At 45.3% G+C, this 16297-nt stretch overlaps 1 protein-coding gene across 3 annotated transcripts in view; it reads right to left on the bottom strand.

Moving 5' to 3' along the window:
• KPNA4 (karyopherin subunit alpha 4) overlaps positions 1 to 10400 on the bottom strand; it is a 53974-nt gene extending 43574 nt beyond the window's left edge. The window contains exon 1 of one of the 3 annotated variants that reach the window (XM_072618593.1): positions 10273 to 10400. In XM_072618593.1, coding sequence (XP_072474694.1) covers positions 10273 to 10341 — 69 coding nt within the window. In that variant the 5' untranslated portion in view covers positions 10342 to 10400. Of the gene's footprint in view, positions 1 to 6668; positions 6845 to 9422; positions 9442 to 10272 lie in introns of those variants that run through there. The other 2 variants (XM_072618594.1, XM_072618592.1) reach the window with 2 other exon arrangements.
• Positions 10401 to 16297: the final 5897 nt, after the last annotated feature.

The following is a 16297-nucleotide window of genomic DNA, read 5'->3' as shown; positions in this document are numbered from 1 at the left end:
TACTCTGTGTGCATCTTGATTAGGGAAGGAAAGGGAAAGGAATAAACATCTACATAATGTCTACTATGTGCCAGGCACTTTGCTAAGTGTTGCACAAATATTATCTCACTAATTACATGGTTCTTTGCATGTTTGTCTCCTCCATTAGAATGTGGGCTGCTTGAAAGCAGGGACAATGTTTTTTCTTTTCTTTGTAGGGGCCACTGCTTTAACATTTAGTGCCTGACACATAGTAAGTGCTCAATAAATGCTGAGTGACTGACTGATAGGTGAGAGAAAGCTGCATGAATGACAGCATGTCCAGACATGTCTGAATCTAAGTGTGATCCATAAACAGTTTCTTTGCTGGTACACACCATAAAGAACCCAGTGTTTTCTAACATTAGCTTTTCCTGATTAACTCCAATACGTCGATAACTTCCTTCACTAGTACTGATTTACTCCATACTGTACTACTGCATTTTTACGTATTAAGAAGTTACTTCATAACTGTTCTCGTGGTCACAAAACATACCCCTAATTTAAGGTAGATCCTCATTTGTCACAAATGCACCAAACTGGCCATGAGGATATTGGAAGTACTCTCTTGGAAAACACGTGCCCAACAGTTGGTGGGCAGGCAAGCAGATTATCTTTGTATATGAGGTTAGGTAGCCCAGTTAATTTTTTCTAGCAGTTTCATTTATGTATTCTTTGTTTTGCTAACTAGACTGTAAGATTATTGTCAAACGGGAAAAAAGCATCACTGGGGCCAAGGGCAGAAGCAGTGGGCATGATCAGCATACTGCTTAAACACCAAACATGTTCACACACATCATCATCCTTGCAGCTTCACAAAATTCCCAAGATTGGGGGGTGGGGAATATGATTATATCCGTTAGTATCACAGTCAAGTGACACAACTGAGGTGATGGAACTAGTAAGTGGGCTAGCAGGTATTCCAAATCCAACCTATTTCTGCAGTACCACTAAAGGGAATGCAGGCGTTTGGTGGTAGAGAGAGGTGCTGCTGAGAAAGGTTTACTGATCTACAATGGCTATAGAGAGGAGCATCTCAAATAACCATGACTTACCCAAAGCTACAAGAACCAGTAGCAAAGTTAACCAGAAGAAAATCAAAGATATGCAGGTCATTTAAAACAATTTATATTTCTGATTGCCTTTCTCTACAAGTTTAGCATTTCAGCAACTCTGGGCCTGGCAGTCAGCCCCAGCACTCAGTGCTTGGGCTTGTATCTTCCCATAGGGCTGGATGCCATCTGCGACTGCTGATAGCCCTGTACCTCCAGCTGAGGGAAATGAAGGGAGGGCGTGGTCAAGTGGTCACCAGAGCTTGGAGAAGAATCAGTGATGAGATGATTCTGAAGAGACTAAATTAGAGCTTAGAGCCAGCCCATTGCCTTCTCGGTTTACATTCAAGGATATGGAGGTCCAGAGGAGTTAAGTGACTGGCATGAATTAACAAAGAGAGCAGGAGAATTAGGATCTGAACCTAGGTACTGATTCCAAACCTCATGCCCCTTCCACTAAAATACTAGTGAACCCACAGCAAGCACTCCTTTAATGGAAATTTTTATATTTACATAGGACTACAAATGCTGTTTTGGGGTAGGACTGGGACTAGAATATTACTCAACAAGTTTTATCCTCCAGCCTAGTAGGAGTTAAAGGCACGTAGCTGTCAAATTCTAGTCTCTCCTGCATTGTCTTCATCTTGGTAGCTGGGTAGCAGAGTGGGCAAAGCACTGAATCTGGATTTGGGAAGATATGAATTCAAATCCAGCCTCAAACACTTACTGACTATGTGATGCTGGGCATGTCATTTAAACTGTTCGCCTCAGTTTCCTTCTGTAAAATGAGGATAATAATGTACCTCCCACCCAGGTTATGAGGATCAAAAGAGATAATACTTGTAAAGTGCATTTCAAACCTTTAAGGGCTATGTAAATAGTAGCTATGGTTATTAATAAATATCACTGCCATCTCCTGCCACACTCTCCCACTGCTGCTGCTGTTGTAATGTCCTGTTTGGAACTCTTCCCCTGGAGTTAAGCTGTCCTGACAAGTGAGACCCCAATTCTATCCAGCCTGCTCCTGACACTTGGCTTAGCTTCTCCCTGACTATTTTTCTGTTGGACTGCCCTGTGGGCACCTCCTCCTGCTCAAAATACTACCACCACTGCTGCTTTCAGAAACAGCACGTCAAAAGACTGCCCTAGCTCTGACTCTATTTACCAACCCTGGGACTATTCAGACCAAAAGGCCTTCTTTAGCCATCACTCCCTATTAGAAGAGAAACTCTTGGAGGGCAGGGAAGGTTTCCATTTCATATCTATATCCCTAGCATTTAGCATAGTGCCTGGCAAACAGTAAAGTGCTTTTATTTTTTTATTCATAAACATGGTGGAGGAAGAAAAAAGGAAAATATGGCATTACCTGGAATAACTTAGAAGCTGTTTAATTCAATCCCACCAACATATTCATTGTATATGAGACTTCCTCTGAATTAATTAGGATACCAGTGAGCTACCATCCCACAAACAATTGGATAGTGGATAAGAAAAGCTCTCACCTTTAAAAACGTAATGACTATGTCTCTGAATGCTACAAAGTATGTATCTTTGAATGCTTCCTGAAGAGGTAACCCATTCAACTCAATGCAATGATCATTTCCTAAGTGCCTATCATGTATAAGGCTCTGAGTCAGGTATTAAGAATACAAATTTCAATCCTTAGGTGGAGGAAATCAAGAGGGAAAGTGCTTGCTACATCTAGCGGAGCTGAGGAAAGGCTTCTTGCAGAAGTAGGCCAGGAAGTCAGGAGGTGGAGCTGAGGAAAAAGAGACATGGGGGATAGTCAGTCAAAATGCAGAGCTGGACAAAGACGTGCTGGAGTGACTCGTGCAGAGAGCAGCAAGACCTCTGTCACTGGATTGCGGAGTATGAGGAGAGAAGCAAAGGTAAGAAGATCAGAAAGGAAGGGCTTTACAAGCACAACAGAGGATTGTATATTTGCTCTTGAAGGTAACTGTGAGCTTCTGGAGTTTACTGGGTAAGGAAGTGACCCGGTCACATCTGAGTTTTAGGAAGATTAATCACTCTGATACCTAAATGGAGGATGAACTAGAGAGAAGAGACACCTGAGGCACGGAGATCAATTAAAAGATTACTGAAATACTCTAGGCATGAGGTGATGAGAGAATACAGCAGAATCACAGTGTCAAAGGAGGGAAGCAAATGAGACCCTAGAAAAGGAGAAAAAGCAGGACCAGGCAACAAATTAGATGGGAGGAAGGGGGGAAGCAGTCATGGTTCATGTCTGGGTGAGCTCTGACAGGAAGAGGGAAGTCAGGAGGGGGCAAGGAGGGTTCAGTTTTAGGAATGTTAAGTTGAAGATGTCTACTGGATACATAAACCCAGAGTTCCAAGAGACAGTTGGAGATGGGAGACTCTCTAGCCAGATAAGGCTAGGGTTGGACAGGGATGACAACAGACACCATGGGAAGTGACTGAGAAGAGGGCCCAGAGTTAGTGGGCATGACCTATATGAAGATCCACGGAATGGAACAGTCAAATAGGAGAACTAAGAGAGGAGAGTGATTAGGGGTGCCAAAGGTCAGGAAAGGTGAGGAGGATGAGGACTGAGAAAAGGTGGGTAGGATCCTGATAGTTCAAGTTAGAGGCAGAGTTGTGCTTTAGGACTATTAGCTTGGCAGTGTGGTGAATGAAGGACAGATTGGAGAGGAGGGGGATATTAGATAAGGAGGAGGCTATTATTAAACTAGTCTAGTCATTAAACACTTGACAAGTATTTATGAACTACATATTGTGATCCTGTGAAAAGGCTGGATTCAGAGTCTGAGAAGCTGGGTTCAAATCCTAGCTCTGCCAATTATTATGTTACCCTAGATAAATCATCTCCCCTCTATGTACCTTAGTTTCCTCATCTCTAAAAAGAGAGGGTTAGACCCCCATGAGCTAAGGGAGCCCAGCCATCTCTAAATCTATTCCTCACATGCAAGGTATGAGGGATACCAGTCTTGGCCCTCAAATAACTTACAATCCATTGGAAGGAAAAAAACCATACACAAAGTCAATACAAAATAGATACAAAACTCAAGGTCACTAAAAGCTGGAAGGATCAGTGAAAGCTTTGAAAGGAAGTGGCCTAAGCAAAGGTTTGAAAAAGGATAAGGACTCTAAATGGTAGTGGTGAGAAGGGAGTGAATGCGAGGCATTGGGGGACAGCCTGTGCAAAAGGTATGGAGGCAGGAAATGCCCCTCCATCTTGGGGAAATATCAAGTGGGTCAGTTTGGCTACAGGAGAGAAATGAGCAACAAGCCTGGGAAATGAGAGCCAAAATGTAAAAGGCTTTAAAAGTCAGGAGTTTGACTTTTATTTTAAAGGTAAGAGGAAGACACCAGTGTGTATTATGAATATTAATTTGGCAGGTACACGGAGGATAGACTTGTGAGGGAAAAGCCTGGATAAGGCAGCTGTTACACTATAGTCCAGGAAAACAGTGGTAAGGGCCTACCAAATGAGCTTAATTGAGAAAAAAAATGAGGATTTCACTAACTCAGACAATATTGACTCAGATTATCTGAGATTATCCTCATGTTTCGAAATTATAAAGTACTGATGCAAAGTATAAACTACTAAACCAAATTTAATCTTTGGTTCTAGGAATTTTAACTGGAGACTTTTGGGGTGGGAGTAATTTAGGAAAGGATACATAGAAACTTGCATCTATCTACCTGAGAACCTTGAAAGCTTTCTTTTTCTTTAAATGAGAACTAAATCCAATATACTTAAAGGAAGTTAGGTGGTACAGAAGCTAGAAAGGCAGACATGGAATCAAGTGATCAGCTTGGGGATCCTATGCAAGTCATTTAAACTTTGTGTGTCTCCATTTTCCTTAATGAAAATAGCAGCAACTGCCTCCCAGAACTAGTGAGGATCAAATGAGATAACATGTGGAAAGTACTTCACACAGGGCCTGGCACACAGTAAGTGCTATAGAAATGCTTACTCTCTTCTTTCTCAATAAAAAAATGGGCACAAAGAATACTATAACTACAGGGACTTTCTAAGTACAGTGTAGTGCCCACTTTTATTAATAGTCATACAAACTCAACTACTATCTCAGGTAAGGTTATGAAAATAACATCCTTGCAAATACAGCTACAGACTGCATTACAAACCTCTAACAAGTGCTAGCCCTATTTTTCAACCCTAGCATTATAAACTTCCACTGTGTTTCTTAAAACCACTAGCTATTGTAATTGTAACCTTCCCCTCTTCATACAAAATACAAGAAGAGAGGTAAAAAAAACCAGGAAGGCCAAGTTTACATTTCTGATTGCAACGAAAAGAGCAAAAATGCCACTCTGCCACAGCGGCTGACTTCTTGGGGTGGTAGCAGCTTACAAGTGTGAGGAAGTCAGCCTGGGGTAAAATCAAATTCCCTCATGAGATTTAAAGGACACAAATAACAGATTTCCATTGTACAAGTATTAAGCCAAATAAATCTAAGTAAAACTTCTTTTAGGGAACTAGCAAAGGAATGCTTAGAAATTTAAGAACTATCAGTGATAACCAACTGGTCAATTACCATTGTCCAAAGTGAGGTAGAGAATGATTGTTTCCTCATTGTAACAACAGCCAGATTAGGCACATGTTGCTTTAGGGCAAATAGTAAAAAAAAAATAAAAATAAAAAATTAAGGATTCACTTATAATATGATTTGTCAAAGTGTAACTTAAAATGAAGACACAAGAGTTTTGTTAGCTGACATGAGACTTAATTTTGTACTAAAAATGAACGATGAAGAAAAGAGAAAGCTGGAGTTCACATGAAACAAAGTATCCCTAAGCCCTGTCAGCAGAGAATGTTTACTGTATTTACATGCATAGTATCTTACTTACCAGGTAGTGGGGAAACTAAACTAGAGCTTATGCTAGAGAAGCTTTTACATTGTCGGGAAACAAAATAAATGCAGGTGTGGTCAAATAACGCTAAATATTACAAATACAAATAGAGCTATATTCTCATTCTCTCTCTCCTGTCCCCTAGGTGACAGGTTTTCACTTGAGTCCTACAGATAAGGAAGCAGACACAAACAAGTCCCACCAATGTGCTACTACCTAAGGTAAAACCTGTTAAAACGTAAAGATGGGAGGGATTATCATTACAAAAGGGCACATTCATCTGACTGGAACCGCAGAGATAAAAGGAGGTATGAACACAGTGGAAAAACTATGAAGAGAGGAAGCTTGAGCTTCCAGTCCCCCTTGGAAACCTTGGCAGCCCCAGTGCTGTGGAGCAGTCACTTAATCACTAACCACCAAGGCCCAGGCCAATTTTTGAAAGCAAGTTGCAGAAAGAAGGTACTGGCTTGCACTGGTTTAGTTTCTTCCCCCAGCAGTTCTCTAAACCACTGAAATCATAGGTACAGTCTTCACCCTACTTAAATTTTGGGTCCCAATATAAAGATTATTTTAAATGACAAGCTGAGATGCCAAGGCCAATCATGAACAACCCATCTACGACTTAGTAGCTAAGTCCCAGGGAAAACAGCATCATAGATGTAGAGCTGAAGACCCACCGGACACCATCAAGTCCAACACCATCATTTTATAAGTGAAGAGACTTGACCAATGTCATACCAGGCAGTAAAAGCAGGAACTGAATCCAGATCTTCTGACTCCAAACCAACACACTGTCCATTTTGTCCCTCCAATGATGGCTCCTTGAGGCATGCAGAGATTAAGTGACTTGCCTAATAGGATTTCATAGAAGATATCTGAACCCAGGTCCTCCTTACTCCAAGCCTCGGATTTTATCTCCCCATATCTCTTCTGTTATATTTAACCTGCAAATGAGTGTTTTGAACTGTATATTCTCATGTGTAGAAAGCACAAACAATATACACCAACCTTTCTACAAGATGAAAATACTGCTCCCAGTAACCTTATACACTTTTTCTCACTTTTAATAAATGACTAAGGCCCATGTCAGTGACTAATGCTTAAAAAAAAAAAGGCTGAAAGTTGCTTTAGTATTTTACTATTTAGCCTGTAATTATCACTATACCTCTTCTCACTACTTTGGAGCACTTATTAAAAGAGATTAGTACACATGAAAACTAGCTTTTAAAAATTTCATTTAAGGAAAATGAGTAACATCTTCATGTTTGTAAGTGTAACTGTTCTGAAACTCATGTTGTTAACATGAATTACAGGTAAAGTAAAAGATTAATTCATGGGAAGTACAGAAAGTTAATTCTCAACTATATTTTTATCAACTAGAATTAAACATTAGCAATACTCAGTCAGATGACATTTTCTAACCAAAGATGTATAAATATTTTATGCTGGCTACAAGCTTGATCTATAGTTTTAAAAAATAATCACATACAGCAATTATTTAAGTATTGAACATATGTTTTAAGATTTGTGATGAGAGGTTAGTCTCTAAAATTTAACAAGACCTAGCAGCTTAACAATTACTCTATACTGAATTTAGTGACAGGTCACACCCACTCAGACTGTGCCTATACAACAAAATTTCTAGTCACCTCAGTTTAAGAAGCTCTAGGCCCTTTTCATAATTTAAACAGATGACTTCAAATATTCATAGTAACTTAGCTTAAAAAATTATCTGTTATGTGGTCATGGCCATAATTAGGGAGGAAAGACTTAAAAAATTTAACACTAGAATTTTTAAAAGGTCATAGAAAATATTACAACATTTTATATTTTGAGTAAATTGTTGTTTTAGGCCCTGCTTTTTGTAAAAGAAACCCAATCAGTTTCAAATCATATTTAAGTCTTTAAATTTTGCAGACACGTGACATCCATGATGTCATTTAAGCCTTACAACAACCTTGTAAGGTGAGTCCTAGAGATATTGTTATCCCTTGTTTACAAATAAAAGAAACTAAGACCCAGAAAGGTGAAGTGACTTGCTCATGGTCACACAGCCAGTGAGCATCAGGGGCTGGATTACAACCCAGATCTGGCAGACTCCACTTCCAACACTCTTCCCAATTTATCAAGCTTCACATTTATTTGTTCTTCAGTTTATTTGAATTTTTCTATTGTCAAGTACTATTTAAGTAAAAATGTATGAAAAAATTTTTTAAAAATAAATTCCTACAAGAAAATTCTACCATATGTTATAAGAATAAATCAGGTAAGTTTTCAGTTTAAACTACATTTCCCTAGGAAAGTTGTTCTAGAAGCCTGGACACTCTCCACTTCCTCTGTTGCCTTGTGTCCCTCTCTATGGTTACTGTCTGCAACTGAACAGTGATACTATCACACTAAAAAAAAAAGTAAAATATGTTTTGGTTCTGTTACCTGAAGTTCTCTGAAAATTATTCTGAATAGGGTGGGGGTGGGGGAAGAGGAGGAGTGTTAGGGATCAAAGGTAAGAGAAGGGGGAGCTTACAGATACTACCAGTTAACACAAACTGAAAACTAGGGAGTTCAGACAAATCATTAGGTTGTACTTAAAATGTCCTTTAACTTTTAGTAATTGGAAAATGAGTATTTTTTGGTCCATTTCCAGGGATTCAATGTAACTTAGGAACTGTAACACAGAAAAACAATGAAGCAAACTAGCCGACCACTTTGAATCTTATTAAATACTTCATTATTTACTAAATGAATTTATTAAAAAAATATTTTGGGGCTCCTTCCAAACTCCATGATGAATTTTGAAAGTGAGGAAATGTCATGAGGATTACAAGGTATCCTAACACTAACCTTCACAGCATTCAAGAAGCAGAGGTCAGGTTCCTCCAGCCTTATAGATGAAAATACTACAGGCTAAGCCATTTGCCAAGGTGTAAAACACAGACTTCCGAGAAGAGAATAAAACCTGAGGATTCTTGACTTCATTCACTACATATTACTAATGAAATGTTGAAAAAATTCAGTTATATGCTTCCTATATTACATATTTCTTTTCTAAGTTCCTGGAATATAGGCAATGGAGTGATCATGGTAGCTTTTCCACCTAACCATAAAAACTAACTTCCCCGGTTTTTCTCAAACGACCCATAAACCATACTTTATTTAAAAAAAACTTGCGGTGCCTGTCAAGACTTTATTGAAAAGACGTATATAACAAGAGGCACACAAGATACATCTCTGTATGAATGCTGGGGTGGGGAAGCAAGGATCCCTGCTTAGACCGCGCACACTAGCACAAGGCAGGCCTGGATTCCCACCTACGGTCTATTACCGGTCTTCTGCGGCTTTGAGTAAGTCACATCTACTTCGTATGAAAGCTCAATCTGATGGACCAAAAATGAGAATGGGGCTTGGTGGCCACAGGTGCATCCCTTCATATCCTCTCGTATGGAAAGAGAAAACATTCCTTTCCAAACTACAGTACAGGAAAATCATGCTTACCCGGATGCCTTTAAGTCTCGAATCTGTTTAACGTACAACTAGAACAGTGCTAGGGAGATTCAACCCTATTAGGACTTGTCTCAATAACAGAATTTTTCCATCGCCCAATGACTTTCAAAAATACTTCCAATCCTTCAGCTAACACTTTACCCGCCCTCCCCACCCACTGAACTGGGACCCTCACTCCAGCGGACCCCCTCTAGAACCCCCTACAGTCAAGTTGGAAGTTGGGAAAACTCTGGGAGGAGGAGGCCGGCCACTTTCGCCGCACGGAACTCCAATCGAACGGCCCAACGACGCCGGGCCCCGAGGTCCGGGGGAGCGCGCAGGGGGCACCTCCCGGGCTCCCACGCGTGGGCCCCGGCGCTGACAGCTGCGCTCCTGGCCCTCGGGCTGTTAGAGGGCGGGCCGGGGGGCCGGCGACCCCGAGGCCGAGGCCCGGCTGCGGCCCCGCGCTCCACGCGGCGCTCCCGGCTCCCTCCCGCCCGCGCCGGGCAACGAAAGCGGCGGCTCGGGGCGGGGCGGGGGCCTAGGCCGGGCCTCCCTCCGGCGGCGGCGGCCGCGGCGCAGGCCCCAACTTCCAGGCACGTTAGCGGAGGCGTCACGAGCGGGCCCGCCCCCCGCGCCACCCGCCGCCGGCCCGGCCCGGCCCGAGCAGCCCCGGCCCCGACCCGGCCCCGACCCGGCCCGGCCCGCGGTGCGCACGCGCACTCACACTCGCACACTCACCTCACACTCACGCTTGCACACGCCCGCCCGGAGGCTCCCCTCACGCCGGCCCGGCCCCGGCCCCGGCCCCGGCCCGCGCTGCCGCCCGGCCTCCCCTCGGGCCCGGCGGCGCGGCGCTCACCTCCAGGTCGCGGCCTTTGTTCTTGAAATTCTTGAGCCGTTGGTTGTCCAGTTTCTCGTTGTCCGCCATGGCCGGGCCGGCGCCTGCTTCCCCCGCCCGAGCCCCGCGGGATCCGCCCCAACCCCCGCGCCGCCCCTCCCAGGGCCGCCTCAGCTGCCGCCCTCGCCGCCGCCGCTCGTCGCCGCTCGCCGCCACCCGCCGCCGCCCGCCGCTCCAGCCGAGAGAACCCGTGCGGTGCCGGGCAACGGCGGCCGAACGTGTGCGCGGCTGCGGCTGCGCCGGCTGGGGCTCCCGCTGCCGCCGCCGCCGCTGCTGCCGCTACTGCCGCCGCCGCTCCCGCTGCTGCTGCTGCTGCCTGCCGGCGGAGAGGGGGAGGCTGCCTCGATCTGAGGGCCCCGGCGCCGCGGCCACGCCCCCCGCGCCAGAGCTGCGCGCTCATTGGGCGGCCGGGCCCGGGCGTCGGGCGAATCAGCGACGCCGAGGGAGGCGGAGGGGCGGGAAGGAGGGAGCGGGGCAGGGGAAGCCAAGGGCGGGGCCGGCCCAGGAGGGGAGGGGAGGCGGTCGGCCGGAGCGGCGCGGGAAAGGGAAGGGCGGGGGAGGGGAGAAGGGGGCGGGAGTCTTCGCCCGCGACTGCCTCTTTCACTTTCTTTACTCTCGGCCGGGCTTTCCCTGGCTCCGAGATGGCGCGCTGTGCCCTCGCTCGGCGTCCTCCCCGGGGAGCCCCCCTCTCTTCTCTCCCCCCTTTCCTCCATCTTCCCGCTCTTTATCTTTCTCTTGCTGGCGCTCCTGCGCTCCCAGGGAGCGGAGCCGAGCCCCCGGGCCTGCTGGATTCTCCCCGCGCCCAGCCGCCCAGCACGGGAGCAGGCCGGGGCGGCCCACCTGGCGCGCCTCGCTGGGCCGGGCCTTGTAGGCTTTGTAGAGGCCCCGGCCTCCAGCCTCCCCCGCCCTGTCTTACAGGCGGAACGGCCCGGGGGGCCCCCCGAGATCCGGGGGCTTGCCCAGCCCGGCCGGCAGCCGCCTCCGGGACGCCAGCCCCTGAGCGTGTGGGGGTCCGACGGGAGGGCCTCTGACAGAGCAGGCCGGGATCCGTGCGGGGCGGCCGGAGGCGACGCCCGGGACCGGGCGGTAACACAGTATCCGCGGTGAGGAGCGGGAGGAGGTCCACGGCGTCGACGAGTCCCCGCGGAGCGTCGGACTTGAGTGGGGGTGGGGAGGAGGTGCGGACAGGGGAGCGCACCGTTACCGCGGCGTGCCGGCTGCTGCGCCCAGCGCCCGCCGGCCTCCTTGGGAAGTTACCATGATAGCAGATACTCCGGATTCCTCCCCGCCATCAGAGCAGAGGCGCCAGGGAAGGGGCGGGACCCTAGGCTTGAGGGGTAAGCCGGTGCCCAGGCTGGGGGGTAAGCCGGTGCCCAGGCTGGGGGGTAAGCCGGTGCCCAGGCTGGGGGGGTTAAGCCGGTGCCCAGGCTGGGGGGTAAGCCGGTGCCCAGGCTGGGGGGTAAGCCGGTGCCCAGGCTGGGGGGTAAGCCGGTGCCCAGGCTGGGGGGGTTAAGCCGGTGCCCAGGCTGGGGGGTAAGCCGGTGCCCAGCCTGGGGGGGTTAAGCCGGTGCCCAGGCTTGGGGGGGGCGGACTCTTGGGGGAAGTTTCTGCTACGGGGGCAAAAGCCTTCCATTCCCGCTGAGAGCCACGAAACCCTCGCCAAGTGTAGATCGGGTAAGACCAGGAGTCCAAGGTCTGCCCCCCGACGGGAATATTGCGGGGCTAAAAGGGGCAGCATGTAAACCGCTTCGCAGACCTCCAAGGATTATTGTCCATGACGGATATCTGACCGAAGAGGATACTAAAACACCGGGCACCGGAGCTCAGGAAGAGTCACAGAAGGGAGAAAAGAATGAGAAGAAGGACCCCAGCCCTCGAGTAAGACCAGCTCTCCCCAGCCAGAGCTGGATAAGGACACATTTTTTACGTTCTCCCACAGATGTGTATAACTACTACGAATGATTTAGAAAAATTCCTTTTATTTTTAAAAACAGGAACTTTATTCTAAAGGAATTTCATCCTAGAAGACTCATGAAGTAAAGCATGATCGTACCATGTATACGAACTGAAGATGAGAAAGCGATAGAGAGACAAGGAGTTGTTTACTAAAATTTCTCTAGGGTGAAGACCAAGCAGGACCCAAATAACCACATTACCAGAAAAGCCCCACCCTGTCATTGGACATCATCTTGCCAAGAGGCATCTTATAAACCCTGGTCCACATGAGCATCCAGGCAGTTCTTGGAGCCAATCCCAGCTGGAGTTTCATGGTTGTGGGGGCTTCTCACTCTCCGGATGGACCCTTCTGAAGGAATGACCTTGGGCTTCTGGGAATAGCTTTCCACTGGGAAGTCCCGTCCCTGACCTGTCTGGAATGTTTAGGAGGAGTTGTACCTTTCATTTTTTGTTTTTTACTAAGAGAATGTCAGCCATCAGAATGCCATATCAGGAAGAGCTGTGGTTTTAGAGGGAGAGAGAGAGGGCCAAAGTTCAAAGTCTGCCTCTGATATTACCTGTAGGACCTTGGGCAGGACATTGATCCTGCCTGGGATTCAGATGAGGTCTTGTATTCCCTAGCCTCTAGAATCACTTTCAGTCATCTGATTTCCATAACTGGGGACAAAGCCTTTCATTCCACAGTTAGAGATAAGACCCATTAAACCATCGCTAAGTGTAGATTGGCATCAAATTGGGTAAGACTTGGAATCAGGAAAAACTGAGTTCAAATACTCCCCCAGACATCCATGGTGTACCTCATATGTTTGATGGGGATGATAATATGATGTCCACCTGTTGAGTTTGGAGGGTCTTCTCAGTTGTTAGCACCTTTCTCCCTTATGGCTACCTTGCATCTACTCTGTATTTGAGAGAGAGGAAGAGGGGGAGGGGGGGAGAGAGAGAGAGAGAGAGAAAGAGACATAGATGGTAGTGGGAGATAGATGATAGAGGTAGGAAAATATTTAGATGTTAGAGGTAGGTAGGGAGAGAGAGAGAATGAGAGAAAGAAATAGCCTCCCCCATTAGAAAATAAGCTTCTTGGGGGCAGAGGCAGTTTTTATTCTTTGTTTGTATTTCAAATGATTAGGACAATACCTAGCACGTAGTAAGTACTAAACAAATGCTTGCTGAGATTGATTGGCCTCTACATTAAATGATATAAAGAGCTCCTCATATGGATGATGCAGATCCGCACTTCCTCTATATAGTCTTGGAAGATCTGGGGACACGAAGAGGTCAAGTGACTTCTCTGACTTCACACTACAAGGTAGGGCTTGAAACCAGATTTTCTGGACTCCTTTCCTGTACCATACTGCATCTGGTGCCACTGGCCACAGGTCATCTATAGGCTGGTCTAAAAGCTCCACTCAAGAATTGACACTCCTAGCAGGTGAGGTCTCTAGGGCATCAAGGAATAAAGATTTTTAGGCAACTGGGAATAACTATAAAACAAAGTAGTGGGAAACAATTGCAAAGAAAAGTCTATGAAAGTAACTCATTTCTAGCACGGAAGTTTTCGATTCTTATATTTAAGATATGAGACTCCAGGTCCCTGTAGAATTCCCAGATCTAATTTAGACTTAAGGGCTGGGTAGAATTCACAAATCTTAAGTAGCCACTAGACCCCCTTAAAATTCCCAAATCTAAGATGAATTCCAAGCCCCTGTAGAATTCCGAAACCTAATTTAGACTAAAGGGCCCTGTAGAATTAATTCCCCAAACTTGGGTAGATTCTTGGCTCCCATACTGTTTGTGAAAGAGATTCCTTAGTGCAGAAATGATGAACATGTAAGACGCACTGAGACACAAGAACCCAACAGCTTCCAGGAAATTTTGTAAAAGATTCACTGATAAGTGAAACATTTGAAATAGTCCTTCACAGAATCTGATTTTGAACTGGGAGGGACCTTAGAGGTCATCTCCAAGTCCTTAATTTTACTGAGGAGGAGATTGGAGGCCAGAGTCCTCCAGGAAATGACCAAGCTGTCAGCTGAGCTTGGGTCTCTGGACTCAAAAGCTAGACTTCCTTTCACTGCTCTCCCAGCTGTCTGCAGAAATGGAGACTCTTCAATGGCCACTCAGGGTTAACTGGATAGCAGAGTATTTGTGTCATCCCATACTGGAGCAGTGAAAGTTGTGAGGAAGAATTCTCATTGCTGGGTCATGGTATTCTGTTCCTGGGGCTGCTTCCCTACTGAAGAATTCACCCCAAGGAGATTTATGAAATCATGTGCAATATTTCAGCTGATCAGACCCAATTCCAAAAGCAAATAGGGAGAACTGATAATTATATTACATAATAGAGTTTGGGGCCAATTCTCAGGGTATCTATAAGTAGGAACAGTTTGGGGTATGTAGGTCTCTAAGGACAGGGCCATATTTATTTCTCTTTAAACTGTATCAGGGATCTTAGAGCATTCTGTGATTGTTAACTTATTCAGGGATATCTTAGATTCACCTTTTGAGTGTCCTAAACATTAAAGTGGGCAGCTAGGCAACACAGTGGATAGATTGCTAGTCCTGGAGTAAGAAAGATCTGAATTCAAATCCAACCTAGACACTTACTAGCTGTGTGACCCTGAGCAAGTCCCATAACCCTGTTTGCCTCAGTTTCCTCATCTATAAAATGAGCTGGAGGAGGAAATGGCAAACCACATTAGTATCTTTGCCAAGAAAACATCAAATGGGGTCACAAAGAGACAGAGATGACTGAAACAACTGGACAACAAAGTGTAAAAGTAGGTGGTGTTTGCTCCAGTAAATGAGGTAAGTTTTAAAATCTCTATTTAACAAATATTTATTGAGCATCTACTATGTGTAAAGCATATTACCAGAGAAAAGTAGAATGATTAAAGATATGAGACCTTTCTTTTTTCCTTTTTTGGCTAGCCAAATGCAATTGAACACAGCTCTTGAAGCATCTGCTGTTTGCTGTTAGAGGATCAAAAGGCCCAAATGTGCCCATCTTGACTTGAAAGAGATTTTTTGGGGGGGAGTGGGGATGTGTGTGCAGAGAAGGTAGACAATAACTACTCAGACAAGTCAATACACAATCTATACAAAGCAAGTGCAAAGTAACTTTTGTTGGGAGTTGGGAGTGGGGAGTCCCTAACAATGGAAGGAATTGGAATCTATTCCCTTTTCACCTGTAAGAAAAGGCATTAGAAACAGAAGGACTTGCTCAAGTATGTAGCAGAGTTTCATTTTCTCCTAGTGCTCTTTCCTCATCAATTTTTTTATCTCAAGCCTACCAGAGACAGTTACTTTATTTTCTTTTAAAATTGTATTTTAATTTTCCCAATTACATGTGAAGATAATTTTTAACATAAATTTTTAAATAAAATTTTGAGTTCCAGATCCTCTTCCTTCTCTCTCCTCATTCCTCCCTAAGACGGTAAGCAATTTGATAAGTTATATATTTGTAGTCATGTAAAACATTTCCATATTAGTCATGTTGTGAAAGAAGAAATAGAACAAAAGGAAGAAGCTATGAAAAAAAGTGAAAATATTACACTTTGATCTGCATTCAGACTCCATCAGTTCTTGCTCTGGATGTGAAGAACATTTTCTATCATTCGTTGGGGTGGGTGAGGAAAGTTAAAAACAATCAAAGCTTCACAATCAAGAGAACTGAAGCATTGGATCGCCCCTCTGCAATGGTGATAACTGTCAACAGAAGGCAGATTTCTCAGCTTTCTTGTTTTTATTTTCTCTGCCAAGAATAATGATAGGTGACCTAGAAAGGATAGGACAAAAGTGTATAATAAAGAGGTGATACCCAAGATTGGTAAGGAAATGGTAATAAGAGAACTGCCCGTATTAAGTTGTCAGCCAGTCTGTTTGAACTACATCATTAGTTACGGAAAATGCTTGAGGATGTGGTTACTGAGTCACTGTCATTGATCTTGAAAAATCAGGGCTAATGGAAGAGGAATATACAGCAAGATGGATGGGCAAAGAGCATATCTATCCATTATTCAAAAAGGGA

Source organism: Notamacropus eugenii, chromosome 6, assembly GCF_028372415.1.
Source record: "Notamacropus eugenii isolate mMacEug1 chromosome 6, mMacEug1.pri_v2, whole genome shotgun sequence".
In the NCBI taxonomy this organism is placed as follows: Eukaryota; Metazoa; Chordata; class Mammalia; order Diprotodontia; family Macropodidae; genus Notamacropus; species Notamacropus eugenii.
Note: the sequence above shows the minus strand (reverse complement) of the source record. Positions and strands in the feature narration are given on the sequence as shown.